Source organism: Leuresthes tenuis, unplaced genomic scaffold, assembly GCF_036924035.1.
Source record: "Leuresthes tenuis unplaced genomic scaffold, fLeuTen1.0.hap1 SCAF_4, whole genome shotgun sequence".
NCBI classification, from domain to species: domain Eukaryota; kingdom Metazoa; phylum Chordata; class Actinopteri; order Atheriniformes; family Atherinopsidae; genus Leuresthes; species Leuresthes tenuis.
Window position 1 is genome coordinate 8,154,471 of NW_027325358.1, and position 17,334 is coordinate 8,171,804.

The window sequence follows — 17,334 nt, forward strand, 5'->3', positions numbered from 1 at the left end:
GCAGCTTAGACCGTTGTGATGTGGAAATTTACAACCTCTGATGGGAAAAGACAAAGGAAACGTGCCTTTTGAGGCTGAATCGTCATAACACTTTAACGTTAGTGAGCACAGTCCCCTCGGATGGCTTTTTTATTACACTAACTTGTGTTTTTTTCACATCTTTTTCATTCATCTATCCCTCATATCCTCACTTGGAGGAGCGAAGACATTAGGAGACATGTCAAGTTTGAATTCTGGAATGATAAACATCCTTAGTCATTATTTTTAATGAGTTTATCCGTCAGACACAGCTGATCTTTTTAATGAGGGCAGTGAGTGTGGCATTATCAGAATTTATTGACAGTGGCAGCATATACATCATCTTTTTCGACCCAATTCAAAGGAGCAATAAGAGCTCAAACACAAGGACCCATGAAGGACCCCATCACTCATAGAAAAATTGGGAAAATACGTTTTCCAGACCTTAGAAGTCACAGTGACTCACACAGTGGATTTTGCCTCATTTATGTGCTGAATTTAGTTAAAGTAAACTACATATCAGGGGATTAAAATCATGTCTCGTGTATCACACATCTTAGTGCAGCTGTCAAGTAGCAGTTTCAGATATATATGATTGGCTCAGTCAGCCAGTCACTCCATATCACATTTAAGTATATATATAAAATTATATACTTGGTCCTCCACTGAAGATAAGTAATGAATGTTAAACATTTTGCTTTGAATGGACAGTAGTTGGTTTCCTCAGTTTTCAGTTTCCAAATGCATATTGTGGTATATGTACCTCCCAGCGTTTTGGGGATGAAACTCAAACGAGCACTGGGTATCTCTTCAGAAGACAGTAACATTTCTCATTTTCAAGTGTGAGTTTGTTACAACATGTTGTCCTTAAATGTACCAAATGGTTTGCAAATGATTGGATTCTGTATAATTCATATTTTATACAGCCCCTTTAAAACTGGGCTGTAAAAGATAAACCCATTCAAGTAAATGCCCTCCAAAAGTCATTACACCTATAATTTGTGCTGCAGAATCAATTTTCCATTACTAGCCAGGCCTTAACAGATGTTCACATTGAAAAGTAAGTCATTTTCTTCTATTTTAGAAACAACAACCAGCTGGTGGCCTTCCTGACCAAATACAGAGATATGAACTTCATTAAGTCCCATGGCAGGGACAATGCAAGGTAAGACACAAATTTTTAAACTTCATTTTAATTTTCCTCCAGTAGCTACTCACTGCCCAGCTCCATCTGTGTTTCTCTTTTACTCACTCATACACACACTCAGCACCTACAGTTTGTGTAAACACAGTGCACTTCTGCCAGCACAGCGTGGTCAATGAATCATAATACAATTAGCTCCCATCTGCGGCTTCATTAATTAACCTTCTTGGTGGGGAGAGCTAGCGTGGTCGGTGCCAGAGCACCCGTCGATGCTGACACCACCCTGCTTTCTGCACCATCACACCCTGACGGCAAACCTGTCATCAGGCAGGATAAAGATACCCCAACGCACAGGAAAAAATTGTCCAGCATGGATGGATGAGTCAGTGTGACTCAGCAATACCTTTGTGTGTTTGCAGTCAAGGTATTTTATATGGTTCTACTGTTGGATGAGAGTGTAGCTGTTGAGTTCCCGTATAAATTAAAATAATGTTAATACACAGATAAATGCATATTTTTATATATGTACTGTATACAGATTATTACATGTAATCAACAGACACAATTAAAAAATAAAAGAATATATATACATACATATGGATGGATGGATGGATGGATGGATGGATGGATGGATGGATGGATGGATGGATGGATGGATGGATGGATGGACGGACGGGCGGACGGACGGAAAATGAAATATTAAAACAGAATAAATAGGAATAAACCATAATAACAACAGAATTTCAATGAAGTACAGTACAAATGTTTATGATGTTATTCTCTGCTTGAGCTAAAAGCCAAAGACAATAAAGTAAGTAGTTATGTGAATATGTCCACCCTGTGTTGAAATCAAGATCTCAGAACATCTAAGAGAAACTGGCAATGGTCTCACAGGAGTGTGGATGTGAACAGGATCAGTTAAATAAGATGGTTCCATTCCATTAAAAGAGCTTAAAAGTAAGCAACAGAATCTTAAAATCAATGCAGAAATGGACATGAAGCCAGTGCAGAGATGCCAAGATTGGTATCGTGTGTTCAGGGTTTTTCAAGCCTGTTGAAAGACGAGCTGCTGCTTTCTGAACTATTTGCAAACAACAGAGAGAGGACTGATTTGACCCTACAGTACAGACAGTGCAAGGCAGTTGTTAAGTTGAGGTGATAAAAGCGTGAATAACTTTTTCCAGGTCGTTTGGGGGAAAGCAGCACATTGCACAATCACAGCTGTCTAAAATCACACCCACAGTGACTATATGGAGCGAAAGAGTCAAATGTGAATCTTATGTTCCAAACTAAATGCATCCAGTCTAATTTTGATTAAGACTAAGAAAATTAAGTTTCATTCATTCATGTTTGTATTTATTAGGTTTATCCGTAAGCAGGGCCTCGATCGCCTTTTCTATGAATGTGACACTCACATGTGGAGGCTGGGTGATCGAAAAATCCCAGAAGGCATCTCTGTGGACGGTGGGTCTGACTGGTTCCTTCTCAACCGCATGTTTGTTGAATATGTGATCAACTCCAAGGACGACCTGGTCACCAGCATGAAGCGCTTCTACGCGTACACTCTGCTGCCTGCTGAGGTAACACACACACATCATTTAAGGCTTTCTTAAGCTTAAAGCACTGCTTTGTACTTGCACTGCATCATTTATAGAACCTGTATACACTGTTTCCTTTTTATTGCTGCGAGGTAACTAAAAGGCAGAAGAAAAATCCTAAAGTGAGGGGAAGATTTAAGATGCTGACTTCACAAACGTAGACAAGGGCTGTATGAACACTGAAATCACTATGGGGACATCGAAAGTTTATCATGAGCTGTTGTGAATCTATTTTCTCTGCTCCCACTCTATTTCCTGAGTCGGACTGTGGACAAATGAAAAATGGGTGCACAGTTTTCTAATTTTCTCTTTGTGTCTTTGCCTTTTTCCCTCCCTTTCTCCCTGCCCGATAATTTTTCTCATTTCGCAGTCATTCTTCCACACTGTGCTGGAGAACAGCGCCCACTGTGAGAGCATGGTGGATAACAACCTGCGCATTACAAACTGGAACCGTAAACTGGGGTGTAAGTGTCAGTACAAGCACATTGTGGACTGGTGTGGATGTTCTCCTAATGACTTCAAGCCTGCAGACTTCCACCGTTTCCAGGTAACAACACACAGCACTCACTGAGAGGAATTTTGCTGGCAATGTCCTGTGAGTTCATTAGAAGCTTCAACTTCTTTAAGAGGTTCTCTGTGACTTGATGGATGCGTTTTAATTACTTTTTTTTCACGTTTTTCTCGGACATATTTTTTAAATGAACTGCGTCATGTCTTTTTTATCTTAATATTTTGATGTGCAAAATGCAGAAGAATATAGACATTACCTAAATTAACCTGTAAAATGTAAGAACAAACATTATGGAAAGAGTCACCAACTTATATATAAAGTCGCAAAAGAATTGTGCTTATATCCAGCTTAGGAGAGAAAAAGTCCTCTCTAAGTGTGAGGAAGAGGTAATTTATCAGCAGACTGACTCTTACTGGTAATCAAACTTAAGGATCCAGGACTGTACTAAAAAGCAGGATTAGTAGCGTATTGAGGTGACTCTAGGTCCAACTTTGGGTTTTATGTATCATGAAGGCCATGGCCATTTATATTGAAAACATAGCCTGTGTTTGACAGTAAAATTAATTTGTTTCTCATCATTCAAGACATCCTGTTCATTATAGAATATAAAAATGTTACAATGAAAACAACAAGGAAGCCATAGAACTAACTCACCATTAGATATTTCAATCAAATAGATTGACAAAGTATCAAGCATACAAAAATACAAGTTAGAATTTGTCATTTTCATGTTTGTGGCACAGACACTCAATATTTTGTAGAAAATCATCAGCAGTCAACCTCCAAATTCTTTTCCCTCGAGAACTGTCCTTTCAACCTCAGCATCTAGTGTGTTCCCACAGCTTTCACAGTCAATATGTGCAAAATTATGTCTCGATTAGTATGACCCTGAGAGGGGCAAAAAAAGCAGCAGCGGTAATTAGGTCCTATTTTCCCTGAGTATGTGAAGGAGAGGAGGTTTAGCTAACTTTTGAAAATGGAAGGGAATGAGTGGCATTGACACCAGGACCCCAAACCCCAAGTCTGTTTCACTATTTGACTTTTAATGTGCAGCTGAAAAGTAAAAGCTGCAGTACAAAGTGACTCCAAACATTCAGCCTCAGCCTAACATCACTTTCCCTCACATCCCTCGTGCAGTGAGTCACTTCATCTGTCCTGTTCTTTGCATACCAGCCGTCCACTGACCTCAGTTCTCCCTTTGCCAAACCGTCTGTCTCGCCTCAGTCTCTGGCAGCTCAGTGCCAACACATTACCCTAAGTTCCTTGGCATTGCTGTTGGGTCTGGTTGGAACCCAGGTTGATATCTGTGAAGTCCGACCACAGGAACAAAGCAGCCTTAATAGAAGCCAACCAGGTCCTGGTATTAAAAGGGTCTAATATCCCATTGAGGGATCTCATTGAACTTTAGCAAGGAGTGGTACAGACAAGTAAAGAAGACTTGAGTTTAGTTTGCAGATGAGAATATGAATTCACTTTGCAGCTGTAACATTTCCCACTGAATGATTTTGAAGTGCACTAACTGGAAGGCAGAGGGGTATGATGAGCCTTTTGGCTTGGTACATCTTCTTGGAACATGTTTCAGGATGAGATACATTTGGGGACTCTGTTGGAAAATAACGATGTGACGGATCAGTTCTTTCAGATCATCCTAGAAAAACCATGTTAGAGCCCACAAGACCTGTGAATGAATCATTTTCATTCAATTTGCCATCTCTAGGCTATCACAGAGAGTTAATGCATGTGGTAAGGTGTGAAGCCACACTTGCTGCTACATGAGAAAAATTGAACCCTCAGAAATATCTCCCTCTATGATTGGGTTTCCTTTTTTCTACAGTAGCAGGTAACACCGATGTGTTTGGTACAAGGTGACCATTGATAAATAGCTTGATGTCTGGGACTTAAAAGATGTCTTTGTGTATCTTCCAAGCTTTTGAGGCTGCAGGTTTCATGATGCACCATCAACCACACAAGAAACAACATGGCAAGGACAAAGATAGTGAAAAAGATGTGGATGGAGACGAGTAGGTTGAAAAGACAGCCTAACAAAATTAAAGAATTGTTAAGAAAAGAAATGATGGATTGATGAATGAATCACCAAAAGTGAAAAATATGTGAGGTCACACTGCTACTGCACAAATTTATAGGCAGATGCTTATGAGGCACAGTATTTGCCTCCTTCTTACTTTTCTACATTAAATAACCTTGGCTACTAATATTGACTCTTGTTCCTGTAATGAAGCTGTCTGACATTGATGCCCTGTGTGAATTCCAACTCCAGGGCTGCACCCAAAATCCTCTCATCAATAGCAATTGCATCATGATGTGATTAACCTTTTAAAGACCTCTCTCTCTTGGGGTATTGGGGGATGTGCTGGAACAAGTCAGATCCATTTCGGCTCAACTTCACAAGTTCCAGGACTTAAAGGATCTGCAGCTAGGATTGGTGTCAGATACCAAAGTGCATTACCATTATGATCCCTGTCTGATGTAACATGGGTCCTTTGCTGACCAAAATAACTCTCTGAGACAAAGGCTCCACAAATGTCTAGTTATTTACCAAAAAAGCAAATATTGGAGGAAATAAAAGCATTACTTTGTATATTAGAAAAGTTTTCCTTTTCTTTCTTCTAGTCTTAAAAGGATCTGTGCTTATTTTACATTTCAAAGCCTGTTTACAGGTCTTGGGACATGCTTGCCTTGTTGTGGGAAAAACTGTTGTATAAAGGCTTATATGGGTTTATATTGAGCTTCATTAATTCATGTTACCATTTGTTAGTAGCAGTTTGAAAGAAGTTAACTCACAAACTTACTGTTAACAACTGTTAATGGTAATGTTGCATAGTTGGTAATGTAGTTCCATTTTGATTATGTGATGCAAGATTTACGGTGTAATATTTTAAACTCTCCACAACACCTACAGATCATTTTGTACACCCTGGGTGTTCTGACCTGGAGGTTGGGAACCACTAATGTATAACACTCACTTTGTGCTGAAAAAGAAAAGAAATGTGAGACTGAGGAGATGGTAATTTCAATTTAATGTATATTCTAATCCAGTCAAAAATCTCTATGGCAAATTATTCCCTATTAGTTATCTGCTACCTTCAACCGCCGCTACTCCTCTTATCTGCACTTTGTTTCTCTTCTCTGCCCACATATCACTTCCACACACATCTCACACATCACATTTGTTCCACTGACGTCCTGGCACACCACCATTTCTTAATCCTCTCCTTTTTCTTCTCTTTATCTCATCCGCCCCTGCTCCGCTCTTCTGGTCCCCTCGCTCCTCCGTCTGCCTCTGCAGCAAACAGTGCGGCCCACCTTCTTTGCCAGGAAGTTTGAAGCCAGTGTGAATCAGGAGATAGTAAACCAGCTGGATGCCTACCTGTTCGGACCACTTCCCCAGGGAACACCGGCACTAAACTCTTACTGGGAGAACATGTACGATGAGCCAGATGGTGTGGCCAGCCTGTCGGACACACAGCTCACGTACTACCATTCCTTCTCACGACTGGGCCTTGCCAGGGCCGCAGCCTCACTGCAGGGGAACCCAAATGATCACAGCTGCAGGTGAGTTTTGTGAAGGTGTGCATGCACACCAAGGTGAACAGGCAATGCACAATACCCATGGAAATTCCCCAATATACATGCAAATAGTTCTCATGTTTCACACTGTGTATCCACACCTACACCTCCTGTTTGCAGTATGTTCAGGTGCACTTCAGTTTGTTTTAGTTTGTAAAGCCAGCCATGACCATATTAGCACAAGGTACCACTACATGCTGCTCATAAAAGGGCTTTTGTTTTCATTCTCACGGATCGTCTCATAAGATCATATGTCATGGAAGTGGGATGACAATGGCTAGCTCCAATAAGCAACTGGGAACTCTGGACAATGCTTTTCATTTTGTAACATGATATGACACTTCATCAATTTATCCCTGAGAAAATGAGCCCATATATGACATATTACTGAAAGCTGGCCTTTCGGCTAGTCTATTATTAGTGGAAATGAATGAATTCCAGAATGCCGTTGACATATTATATGTGGTTAAAAAGAAAAGGGAAAATCCCTCTATGCTTTCATATTAAATGGAAAATGGAACATTTCAGATTCATTTACTAAACTTTTGGTCTAATCAGCATTTGTTTTAAGTGGCATCTGGCATGGGAGCATTTAAGTTTAGTTTTCCTTTGTTTTTTTTTGCGAGGTGATGAGACAGATACGCAGCGATTAAAAAACACAATATCTATATGCATCTTACCTCAAAACACAAGTTATTGCACCTACAGTAGCAATAACTGTATACTAAAGATGACAGCTTTATGTTCACCTTAATGACATCAGCAAACAATAAAATCACTTTCCCTCTCACAAACCAGGGGGAAATAAACTGACTGGAAAACAGCATGAAGGGAACTTGTTTTAATAGCATAAGCAAACAAACTGTGATTTCATTTCCTGTAGTTTTTTCTGGAAGTTCTCCAAGCTACCAATCTACATTGCTCAGCTTGGAAACGTTTCAGAAATCATGACAGAAACTGGCTGTCAATGTCACTGAGAGCAGTGCACTTGATGTTGTACAGTAAAGCTAGACGGAAACACAGAAACAATCGCCTAAGCTAGAGTGCGCTTTGTCTGAACTGAGATGGTGTCCTCCTTATAAGCAGGACATTCAGTGCCAGAACATCACCACCCTTCCCCCCTACTGCATTGTGGGTGTTCCATAAAATCTTGCAGGTAAAGGCGAGCGATGAAAGGAAGCACAGTTTTATGGTTTCCATCTGTCAAACCTTAAAAACCTTCTATCGGCTGCAGCTGTTTTTTTATTCGAACGCTGCGTCAGTTAAAAAAGAGAGCCGATGCATTAAAAAGGTGCCCATACGTGTGTGTATTTCGATCTGTAAGAAATAAAATGAGGGCCTCAAACAAACAACATGTTACAGTTTTGACTGAGTGTAAAGCCACAGATTACAAACTAAGAGAACATGTTGAAATGTGCATGTGTGTTTTCAATGATAGAACTGGACATTTCTTAGTAAAAATTAATGATTTAGGTTGTAGGTGCCTATCTGTCTGGAATGACCTCCAGACAGATACTGCTGGTGCACATTGAAATATAGACGTTTTGTCTACATTTTCACAGAGAATGATGAAATTCGAGAAAAATAAACTTGGAGGCTATCTATTATCAAACCCTGTAATTATTATTTCAGTTGACATTGAATTATTGTTAGATTTTAGCCTTAATGGATCTGTAGCTTATCAGTTAATCTGGTTGAATTTTCATTATTCATTGGTTTTAAATGATACATTTACAGCAATATAGAGATGCTCTTACTCGACAGCACTGGCTGTTTCCCTCTGTTAGTCTTTTAACCCGTGCTGTGTTCTTTGTTGTGGCAGCTGGTCTGGCCACACATGCATATGAGTGCATGGGAGTCACTGTTGTGCAGTAAAAATCTAGCAAATTTTCAGGTTTTGTTCAGTAAACTCTCAAAAAATAAGTACTGCAAATTCTAGTCTTACTTTATTCTCCTCCTCTGAGGACTGCGATTTGATTTTTACAATACCTCCTCTGCTGAAAAATCTTCTTCAACTAAAAAACCTCTCACACAGGCAGGGATAAGGCCACATTTATTAGGTTCTCCTGAGACAGATATATCTATGAGCTGCTTTAAGGGGCCACATTATGATTTCTTTAGGTTAAAGCACCTGAGGTGTGTTCTGGAGGGAGATTTTGCTGCTTTATAACAACAACTCTTAGTTATCTAAGCTCGTGTCATGGACCTGTAAGTCAAATTGTTCTTTTTGTGCTCTTTTCTTATAGTTGCACTTTTTCTCCACATCTCCTATACAGATAGAGCATTCTTAATATTTTTTATGCTTTTTTTATAGATCTTGCAATTAATATTGGTATTGTGAATTCTTTGTTCAAAGGACTGATTTTTTTCCTTTCCCTTACTTATACTGTCATATATCCTTTAGTCTGATGTGTTCTACATTTTTCCAAAGCTTAATATGTCACAAAAGTCCCAAAATTGTGCTTGTTACTGCTTCGACAGTCATAAACTGATCTCAGCGTCATTACTGGGCAGAAGCATGAGATACGTTTTTGATACTATTTTATCGTACGTTTATAGCACATAAATCGTGTGAGTTACAAAGACTCACACTACTGAAGTAAGACATTACTAAGATCAAGCTCAAGAAGAAAGGAGAAATACAAACTAATTGCCTTGTGATTCTCTTAATTCAGCCACGCTGTGGTTTATTAGCGTAATAATTGAACACAAAATGTGTGTGGTGGGGCCGTGCAGGGCCTGCCTGGAGCCATCTTATTAATGCTTTATTGAATCGGAGTTTTACTGATCAAGCCAAGTAATTAATACCGATCAGGATTTTCCTTGAAGTACGTCACACTTGGAATTTTATCTTATTCAAGTTCTCGTCTTATGTCAAAAGCCAGCTCACATATGGCAAGTGGGTGTGTGGCCACATATTTTGCATGCATGTAGAATTTAGATGTGTTCCTAACGGATGGGTCAGCCTCAGTGTGAGACTGTAGCAGAATAGAGGAAAAGGACACAGAGAGCAATTTGACGCTTTTAGCAGCTCACTGTGACTCGGTTGGAGATACTGTGGAGTAAATGCCTGAATGGAGCTTCTGTGCAGGTTACGATCCAGCCCCTTCTCACTGCCTCTCACTCTGGCAGTCACTTCTCTTTTAGGAAAGATGTGTTAGAGGAGATTGAACGCTGAGGGGTGAGGACAGAAAGCAGGATGAAATAAAGAGGAAAGCCAAAAGAAAGAGGCAAGTGGGAAATAAAGGAAATATAGCACAAGAGAAACAGAGAGAAATAGACAAAGAAAAGGGGAGCGGGAGAGGGGGGAAGTGTGCAATGCAATCCTTGTGGGTGTAAATATTTGCTGTTCTGCTTGTCAGGGTAGCATTTACCAGGACGGGCTGACTCCTGGTCCTTTAGTGGAATACTGATGAGGCTGTGGGCACAGGGGAGCAGGGAGAAACACTATGCGTTTGTGTTTTAGCTCTGTGTATGTGTGTGTCTAAAGGAGAAGAAATGAAGAAGAGTTTAGGAAGCAAAGGGTTGAGAAATCTGAGCAGAAAGGAGTCAGGATGTGTGCAGACAGCAGCTGTGGAGCGTTTCCCAGCAGTGCCCATCCTTGCCCCTTTTTTGTTTTTCCAGAAGTCACTCCGGCTGGCTGCCCCGAGGGCCGACCCTCTGCCGCATATGAAGTGAGGCACAAATAAACAGCAAACTAATCAGAGGGGCAAGACCGTCATTCAGCTTCAGCTGACTGGATGACCCAGTTTAACTTTGTTTAGCAAACTCATAATATGCTAAGTGTGTGTTCATAACAAATCTGTATTTGCTGCCAATGGAGCATGTGACTATTGTGGTCCTGACTATCACATGTCTTCTTTAAGCATCCCTCTAACTCAAGCTCATATTGAAGTAACTAGCTCATTGTGAAGAAATCATTTATACAGAGCAGGTTTGTTATTTATTTAATAAGTAGGTCTCAAAACTTCTTAAATGGTAATTAGGCGTTCAGCAGTCACTAACAGTGCGAAAGTCTTGAGCCATGCTTCATTTCTTTATAATTTACGTCCAAGCAGCCAGACTGTCTTGCAATCTCTTCAAAGTCATCTTGAGCAATTGTTCTCCCGCCTATCTGAAAGTTTTTCAAAGTTTTTCCGTAGCTATTAGTTTTTCACTCATTTTCAACCAAGTCCATGTATCAGATCACTTCCAGTCAAATATGCTTTTTTTCTTTTCTTTTCTTTTTATTCTTAAGCCACTCAATGCTGACCTATGAATTATTCAAAAAGGCTAACAATCTTAGGGATGAACCAGTGTTGTGTCTACACTTAACAGAGAACATTGTTTGTTTACATTTCTTTAGTTGGATCAAAAAATGTCACCAATAACAGAGTTTTACAGACATGAAATAGCATTTTTGCACCAACAAGGTGATCCTCAAAGAGCTATTATGGTAAAACCTGCCATATTTCAGCATGTGTCCTTGAAAGAATTATAGTGCCAGGCCAAAAATATATATATATCTACAGCAGATGAACAGTATCTGAAAGTGATGTCCTTAAGAAAACCCATCAAAGACCTGACGCAGGACCTGAGAGAAGCATGTGACCCTGTTCAATCTACTGTTCAGTGAATCAGAAATGGTCTCCATGAAGGGTGGCTGACAAGAAGCCATTCTTAAAGAGAAACAGGGAGAAAAGGCTGAGGTGTGCCAAATGACACAAGAAGTGGACTGAAAATCAGTGGCAACAGGTCTTATGAATCCTCCCCAGAGCCTGGACTTCCACATTATTGTTCAAGATCTGTTTTAACTTAGATACTGCACTTACATTTATGTTTTGTACATGTCAACAATTGGCAACAGTTTGATTGCTGCACATATATTTTCTGTTTCCCAGCAAACATAAAGACATAAAAATGATGAGCACCTCAAGACTGGGTGCACAGAATTGCATCTCTGATCTACTGCAGTAGCCAAGCACAGACATTGAAACTGAAAAACCCCAGTAACCAAAGGATAGGCATAGGAGCCCACAAGCAGCACTTCACGGAAATTATCTGCATTGTCGACACATGTCTTTGACCGATTGTATTTCTGTTAAAGGTCATTGAATTAATGTCCTCCGTCGCACACAATTAGAGATCACATTGACTCCTCACTAACCTTTACTGAAGGCACACATAAGCATTCAGCTAGATTTGCATGTGCATGGCCGGTTCTCTCCAGACGTTATCCAGACGAATCTTGATATTGTTCTCTTCTTACAGGATCAGCCCTGAAATGTAGAACAGAAGGTAGACTAGTAGGTATCGTGTTTGCTAATGGATTCTCAATTTCTCAATGCTCTGCCAGGTACTTCCCTATTCCCATGGGCCACCCAGTATCAGTGCATCTCTACTTCCACTTAGACCAGTTCCAGGGCTACCTGGTCAAGCATCATGCCACTAACCTGGCAACAAGCAAGCTGGAGACCATGGAGACCTGGGTGGCACCCAAGAAGAACTTCAAGCTTACCACACCACCCACTAGCACCTTCAGCAGGTTGCAGTTTGCCGAGGTGAGTCTGCACATTGGCCTGTGTATCAGAGCTTTTCTTCTTAATTTGCATTTAGGTCACGGGTTTGGCATGAGACACAAAACAACCAGTCAGTCACTGCCAGCATCAGGAAATGAGTTGTATTAAAACTTTGAGCACCACGCAGGAAAATCACAGCTCTTCAGTATATAATTAGAGGTGAGATATACAGCTCATTGCCATGGTGACCTCATATTCATTGCTACGACGCCCTTACTGAGACTTATAGCAGCAGCACATCGCCACACAATTAAGCTGGTGCCTGTAATGGCCTTGTAAAATGTAAATTGACTGAATTCATCCAAGTTTACAGGGATGAGCGCTTCATGTGCTGCTTATTTGTTGTTTCCTAATAGAATGTCTTTTCACCTTCACACTGGAATGCTTCCCTTGATTGTCTAGTTATGTTAATCTGTGTTTCTGTTTATCACAATGCCTGTTTAGGATACAGCCACTCAGCTATGATGTGACAGCCACAGAGTGTCTTTTAAAAAGGACAAAATTAACTGAGCGGATGTAAATTGACCTTTTTGTGTGCTTTATCCTGCACGGCTTTGTGGGAAGCAGAAATGTCAACAAATTTGTTTGTGAGTTTGTTTGCTTTGTTTGAGCCTGTGGAAAGCCCACCTGGGCACACCTTGACCCAGTTTCACCTCTCTCAGCCATCTCAGAGCAAACACAAAGGGATCCAGACACCCAGCCGCCATGCGCTCCCTCTTACTGAGCCTTGTTTGTGTGTCTAGCCTATGAAACCATGAGTGACAGAGAAGTGATGCGAGCTGTGGCTTTTATCAGGATGCTCAGTCTGAGAAAGCATTCGCTGTCTGGCACAGTGCACTGGCTGTCAGTCAGTTTGTCCATCTGCCATTCAAAACATCCACAAAAAGAGCTCAAATGAGACAGCACGCCATTGCTGCACTAGCTTTGTGCTTTTGTCAGCTTAGCAGATATGAACCATATTACTGAAGCTGTACACTGAAGTTTGCTAGATAAACCATATGGTTGGCTTAACAACGTGTTCCCTGTCTTCTTTCAAATATAAAGGAAGACAGATATGTCTTTCATTTCACTCCCCCGTTGCTGCCTCCTGGCTGCCTTTATAGGCCTTTTTACAGCATGATTTAGTATAGGACCACTTAAAGCCCACACAGTTAAAATTAGTATTTCACCTCAAGTCGGACTTGACATTGAGAGGTATATTATGCTCTGCTGTGTAAATCTTGTACAATAGAACAACATTGACTTTGACTTATGGTTAAATCCTTGTTCTACAACATTATGCAAGATCAGAATTTCTATACACATGCTGTGTATACATGGTACATGCAAAAAGCAGAAAGAATGCATTTTAATCTTCTTTAAACCCCTGAAGAAAACAACAACCTGTCGTTTGATCCTTCTTACTGATGAAACGACAGCATGTTTAAAATACATGATGAGAGCTTTACACAGAGCTGAAATTTATTCTTCAAAAATCTCTAATTTAAATAAAAGAAATGTTTTACGTTAGTTTAACTTTTGCTCAAAGTATTCTCGCGCAGTGAAAAACAAATTCACTACTGATGATGCCGTTAAGTAAAACAGGGAGACTGATGTCGCACAAACAGCTTTGAGCAGCAAAGGTTAAATTTTTTTAAACCAGTATAGAGGGAAGTGAAAGCTTGGTGCTGTATGCCCCAGAATCTGCATAGCTAGCTCATCATAGCTGGTATTTGCCCCCAGAACAGCTCTGACTCCAAGCTGAAGTGAAAAGTTGGCAGCCCAAAAACCCAAATAGTTATGTAGCAATAAAAATATTTCAGTGAGCTAAACTTTCGCTAAACCTATGTATACATATATACACACACACAAACATATATATATATATATATATATATATATATATATATACATACATACATACATACACATATATAGCTAAGCTAGCCAGTGATGTCCTGTAGTTAAGTGTTGGTCTACTTATTAAACACAAGAAGTGTATTCCCCACTATTTTAAACATTTTATGTGCTTGCTTTTAATTACATATTTTCATGCTAACAGTGGCTGCCTGCCTTGTGTATCCCAAAACATTTTTGAGCATTGGATGTGCATGTCGTTGGATATTACCGCTTCATGTTCACAAGATGCAATGTGCAGATGGAAGAATGAGGCCATGTCTGGGCAAATGTGACCATAAGTCCTATGTAAGTTTAAAGGGCTCTACATCATGTTGCCTTCCCCGTCGCCTTTTTTCTGTCACGATTTTAACATCAACCAAATTTTTCTTTTTTTTTTGTTTACATCCTGCAAATCCTGCAGAGGTCTGAGTTCTCTGGAGTGCCCCCTGTCAGAATCTTTTGATAATAGGCTTGCCTACATTGGCATGTTGTTTAAAGGCTACTGTTCCTCAGGCCTACAGTAGGTAACAGAAAAAGTTTTGCACTTTCTGCCACCCGTCCTTCTACCTTCACTCCAGTGTGAATATTTATTAGCATCCATCCATCTTACCCAGTAGTGTAATGGGTGCCCCAGGGGAGTCCTTTGGTCTTCCTGGTGAACACCTGTGTTTAATTTTGCCCCTTCAAAAAAGTGCTACTAATGAGCTTCTGAATGGACCTTCCAGGGGTGTTCATGCCCTAAGGTTTTAAACAGGGCCAGATGTACAGTGGGACTGTCCATGCCCTTTCCTGATCAAACTGACCTGCCTTATTTAATGGAAGTGTCAGACTCCAGGCGCCAGCAAGCCGGTGACGTGGAGAAAAGGTTTGCAAGGTCGACAGGTCATAGTGAAGAAACGTAATAGCTAGATTATGAGATGGGAGTGTTTTATGTTTTCTATTAAGTAAGGCACAGACAGAGCAGAGGATGAAACAAGGAATATAGGTAATAACTTGAATGATGGGGCGTATGTGGAGAAAAGTAATAAATGTGAAATATAAGTCATAAGTAAGTCATTATCAGATCAGGAGTTTTTCCTTCCATTTGTCAAGTTGACAGCAGAGGATAAATGAGGGTTAAATTTTTTGTAAATAGCAATGCATGTCAGTAAGTGCTGTTTAAGAACGAAAAAATATGAATCTAAGTCAGTGGACAGGTCCAGACCTGGAGAAGAATGGGATAACTGACAAGAATGTGTAAAGTCATGATACGGTTTTCAGATTAGTATTAGTTTCTCAAAAACTTTGTGCCTCTGTGCAGAGCCATAATCAAAAGAAGGTCATAAGTCTGGGACTTTTTGAAAGCTTGTAATTGGTTATTGGTCTTAAGCTGAAGCTTATTTAGTAGACATAGTGGGAGGCAGATTGATTTTGGAGGTCAATGTAAGCTCTAGGCTGAAGCTGAGAAGTGCCACAAGTGAATCCCTGTTTGACCTGCTTTTAGACTGGTAGGAGTTTAGTGCTACTCTAAACTCCATCTTTAACCTGCAGATAAACTGCCTTCTTTATAGAAGTAAATAATTGCAATATGTAAAGTAATAAATTCAGGAATATAATTCAAACGATCCTCAAAATATTTAGCTATAAAGTTAAATTAAAGCAAAGCAATTAACAGTCACTACGTTCACATGAGAGTCAAATCAGTCCGACATGTAAAGACTCAACAACACTCAAACTGACCTTGGTGCTCGACACATGCCGCACAGTTCCTTTCCAGTACATAGAAGACACAGGAGCTGGTGACAACTAAGAATAACCATAAGGAATAGCCTGCATCTTTTCGTTTTTTTCCGTGAGTCAGAAATTGTGACTAGAAATTGTACTGACTGTGTGGGCAGTATATGTGTACTGTACAGTTATTGTACATCTACGTAGTGTAGATGTACAGTACCCGTAAAAGTTTGGACACACCTACCCGTCCATTTTGAATAAGCAGATGTGCCCAAACATTTTACTGGTACAATAACAGGTTTATATATATGTCGCAATAATGTTTCTTTTTTTATGCCCAATTTTGAAAAAGAAAAAGTCTTCTCCTGCTTAGTGCTCCTGTGTAAATCAGGGTAGTGATTTGGCAGACAGTCTGTCAGACAAGCTGCATGTGTATCTTATTAAGCTGTTTGTGCTTCTAAGTGAGAAAAAAGCCTGTTGAATTAAGAAGGGGTGCTGCAGTTTCAAGCTGCTGGTCTGAAACTGCTTGAAAAAGTTAAACTCGGACTGCAGCATCACCAGCTGTGCATATTTTACTGTAAGTTGTGCTCAGTTAAAGCTTGTTGCTGAACAGACTGCCAGCAAGATCCAGTGGCAGGTCTCAAGGGTTTCCCTCCCACCCATGACGTGAATATTGTCAGAATCTTCCTCTCACAACTTTAAGTTTAGACAGCAGTCTGAAGGTTTTTACTGAAATGTAATGAGAATCTTAGTTTAATACTCCGCAAATTTATTTCTTGTTCTTGAATTTGGGGTGTTGTGTGTGCTCACTTTGAACAATATGTTAAGCAGAAGGGAATTAATAAGTCATTTAAATGAGAAATAAATATGAGGTCCTGGAGGTTGGAATGGTAAAGGTCACTCCAGTAATTTAGATGAAAACAAGGTGTCTTTAACAGATCGCCAAGAATCAATCTTTTGCTGTCGGCCTAATTTACACAAGCGATGTCTATTTTTACTGTGCATTGAAATCTCAGAGGATATAATCATGAGTCAGTTCCAGTCAGCCATTGATCCTTCAGCAGGGTGAGGCTGCGTTAATCAGCTACCATTGTAAGGATGTGTGCTTCCCAAAGCTGCCATCCCTCTCACATTTCTGCCAACACTCTAGACATCTTTCCTCGTCGGTGCTTGTATGTGTGTTTCCTCTGTTCCTGTCACCCTGCCTCCCTCATCAGTCAAGTCTGCCGTTTTGCATACCGCACATTTTTTGCAGTACAGCACACTCAGATCACTTCTCTTCAGCTACAGTCTTAACCACAGAGCAGATATTCAAGGCAATTAGCTGCA

General features: G+C 40.2%; 1 protein-coding gene across 1 annotated transcript in view; it reads left to right on the top strand.

Annotated features, from left to right (window-relative positions):
• Positions 1-17,334, top strand: part of LOC140305491 (xylosyltransferase 1-like) — an 85,118-nt gene that overhangs the window by 58,886 nt on the left and 8,898 nt on the right. Inside the window, exons 5-9 of the mRNA XM_072384382.1 lie at positions 1,103-1,183; positions 2,526-2,742; positions 3,131-3,307; positions 6,579-6,844; positions 12,195-12,399. Of these exons, the coding sequence (XP_072240483.1) occupies positions 1,103-1,183; positions 2,526-2,742; positions 3,131-3,307; positions 6,579-6,844; positions 12,195-12,399 (946 nt within the window). The remainder of the gene's footprint in view (positions 1-1,102; positions 1,184-2,525; positions 2,743-3,130; positions 3,308-6,578; positions 6,845-12,194; positions 12,400-17,334) is intronic.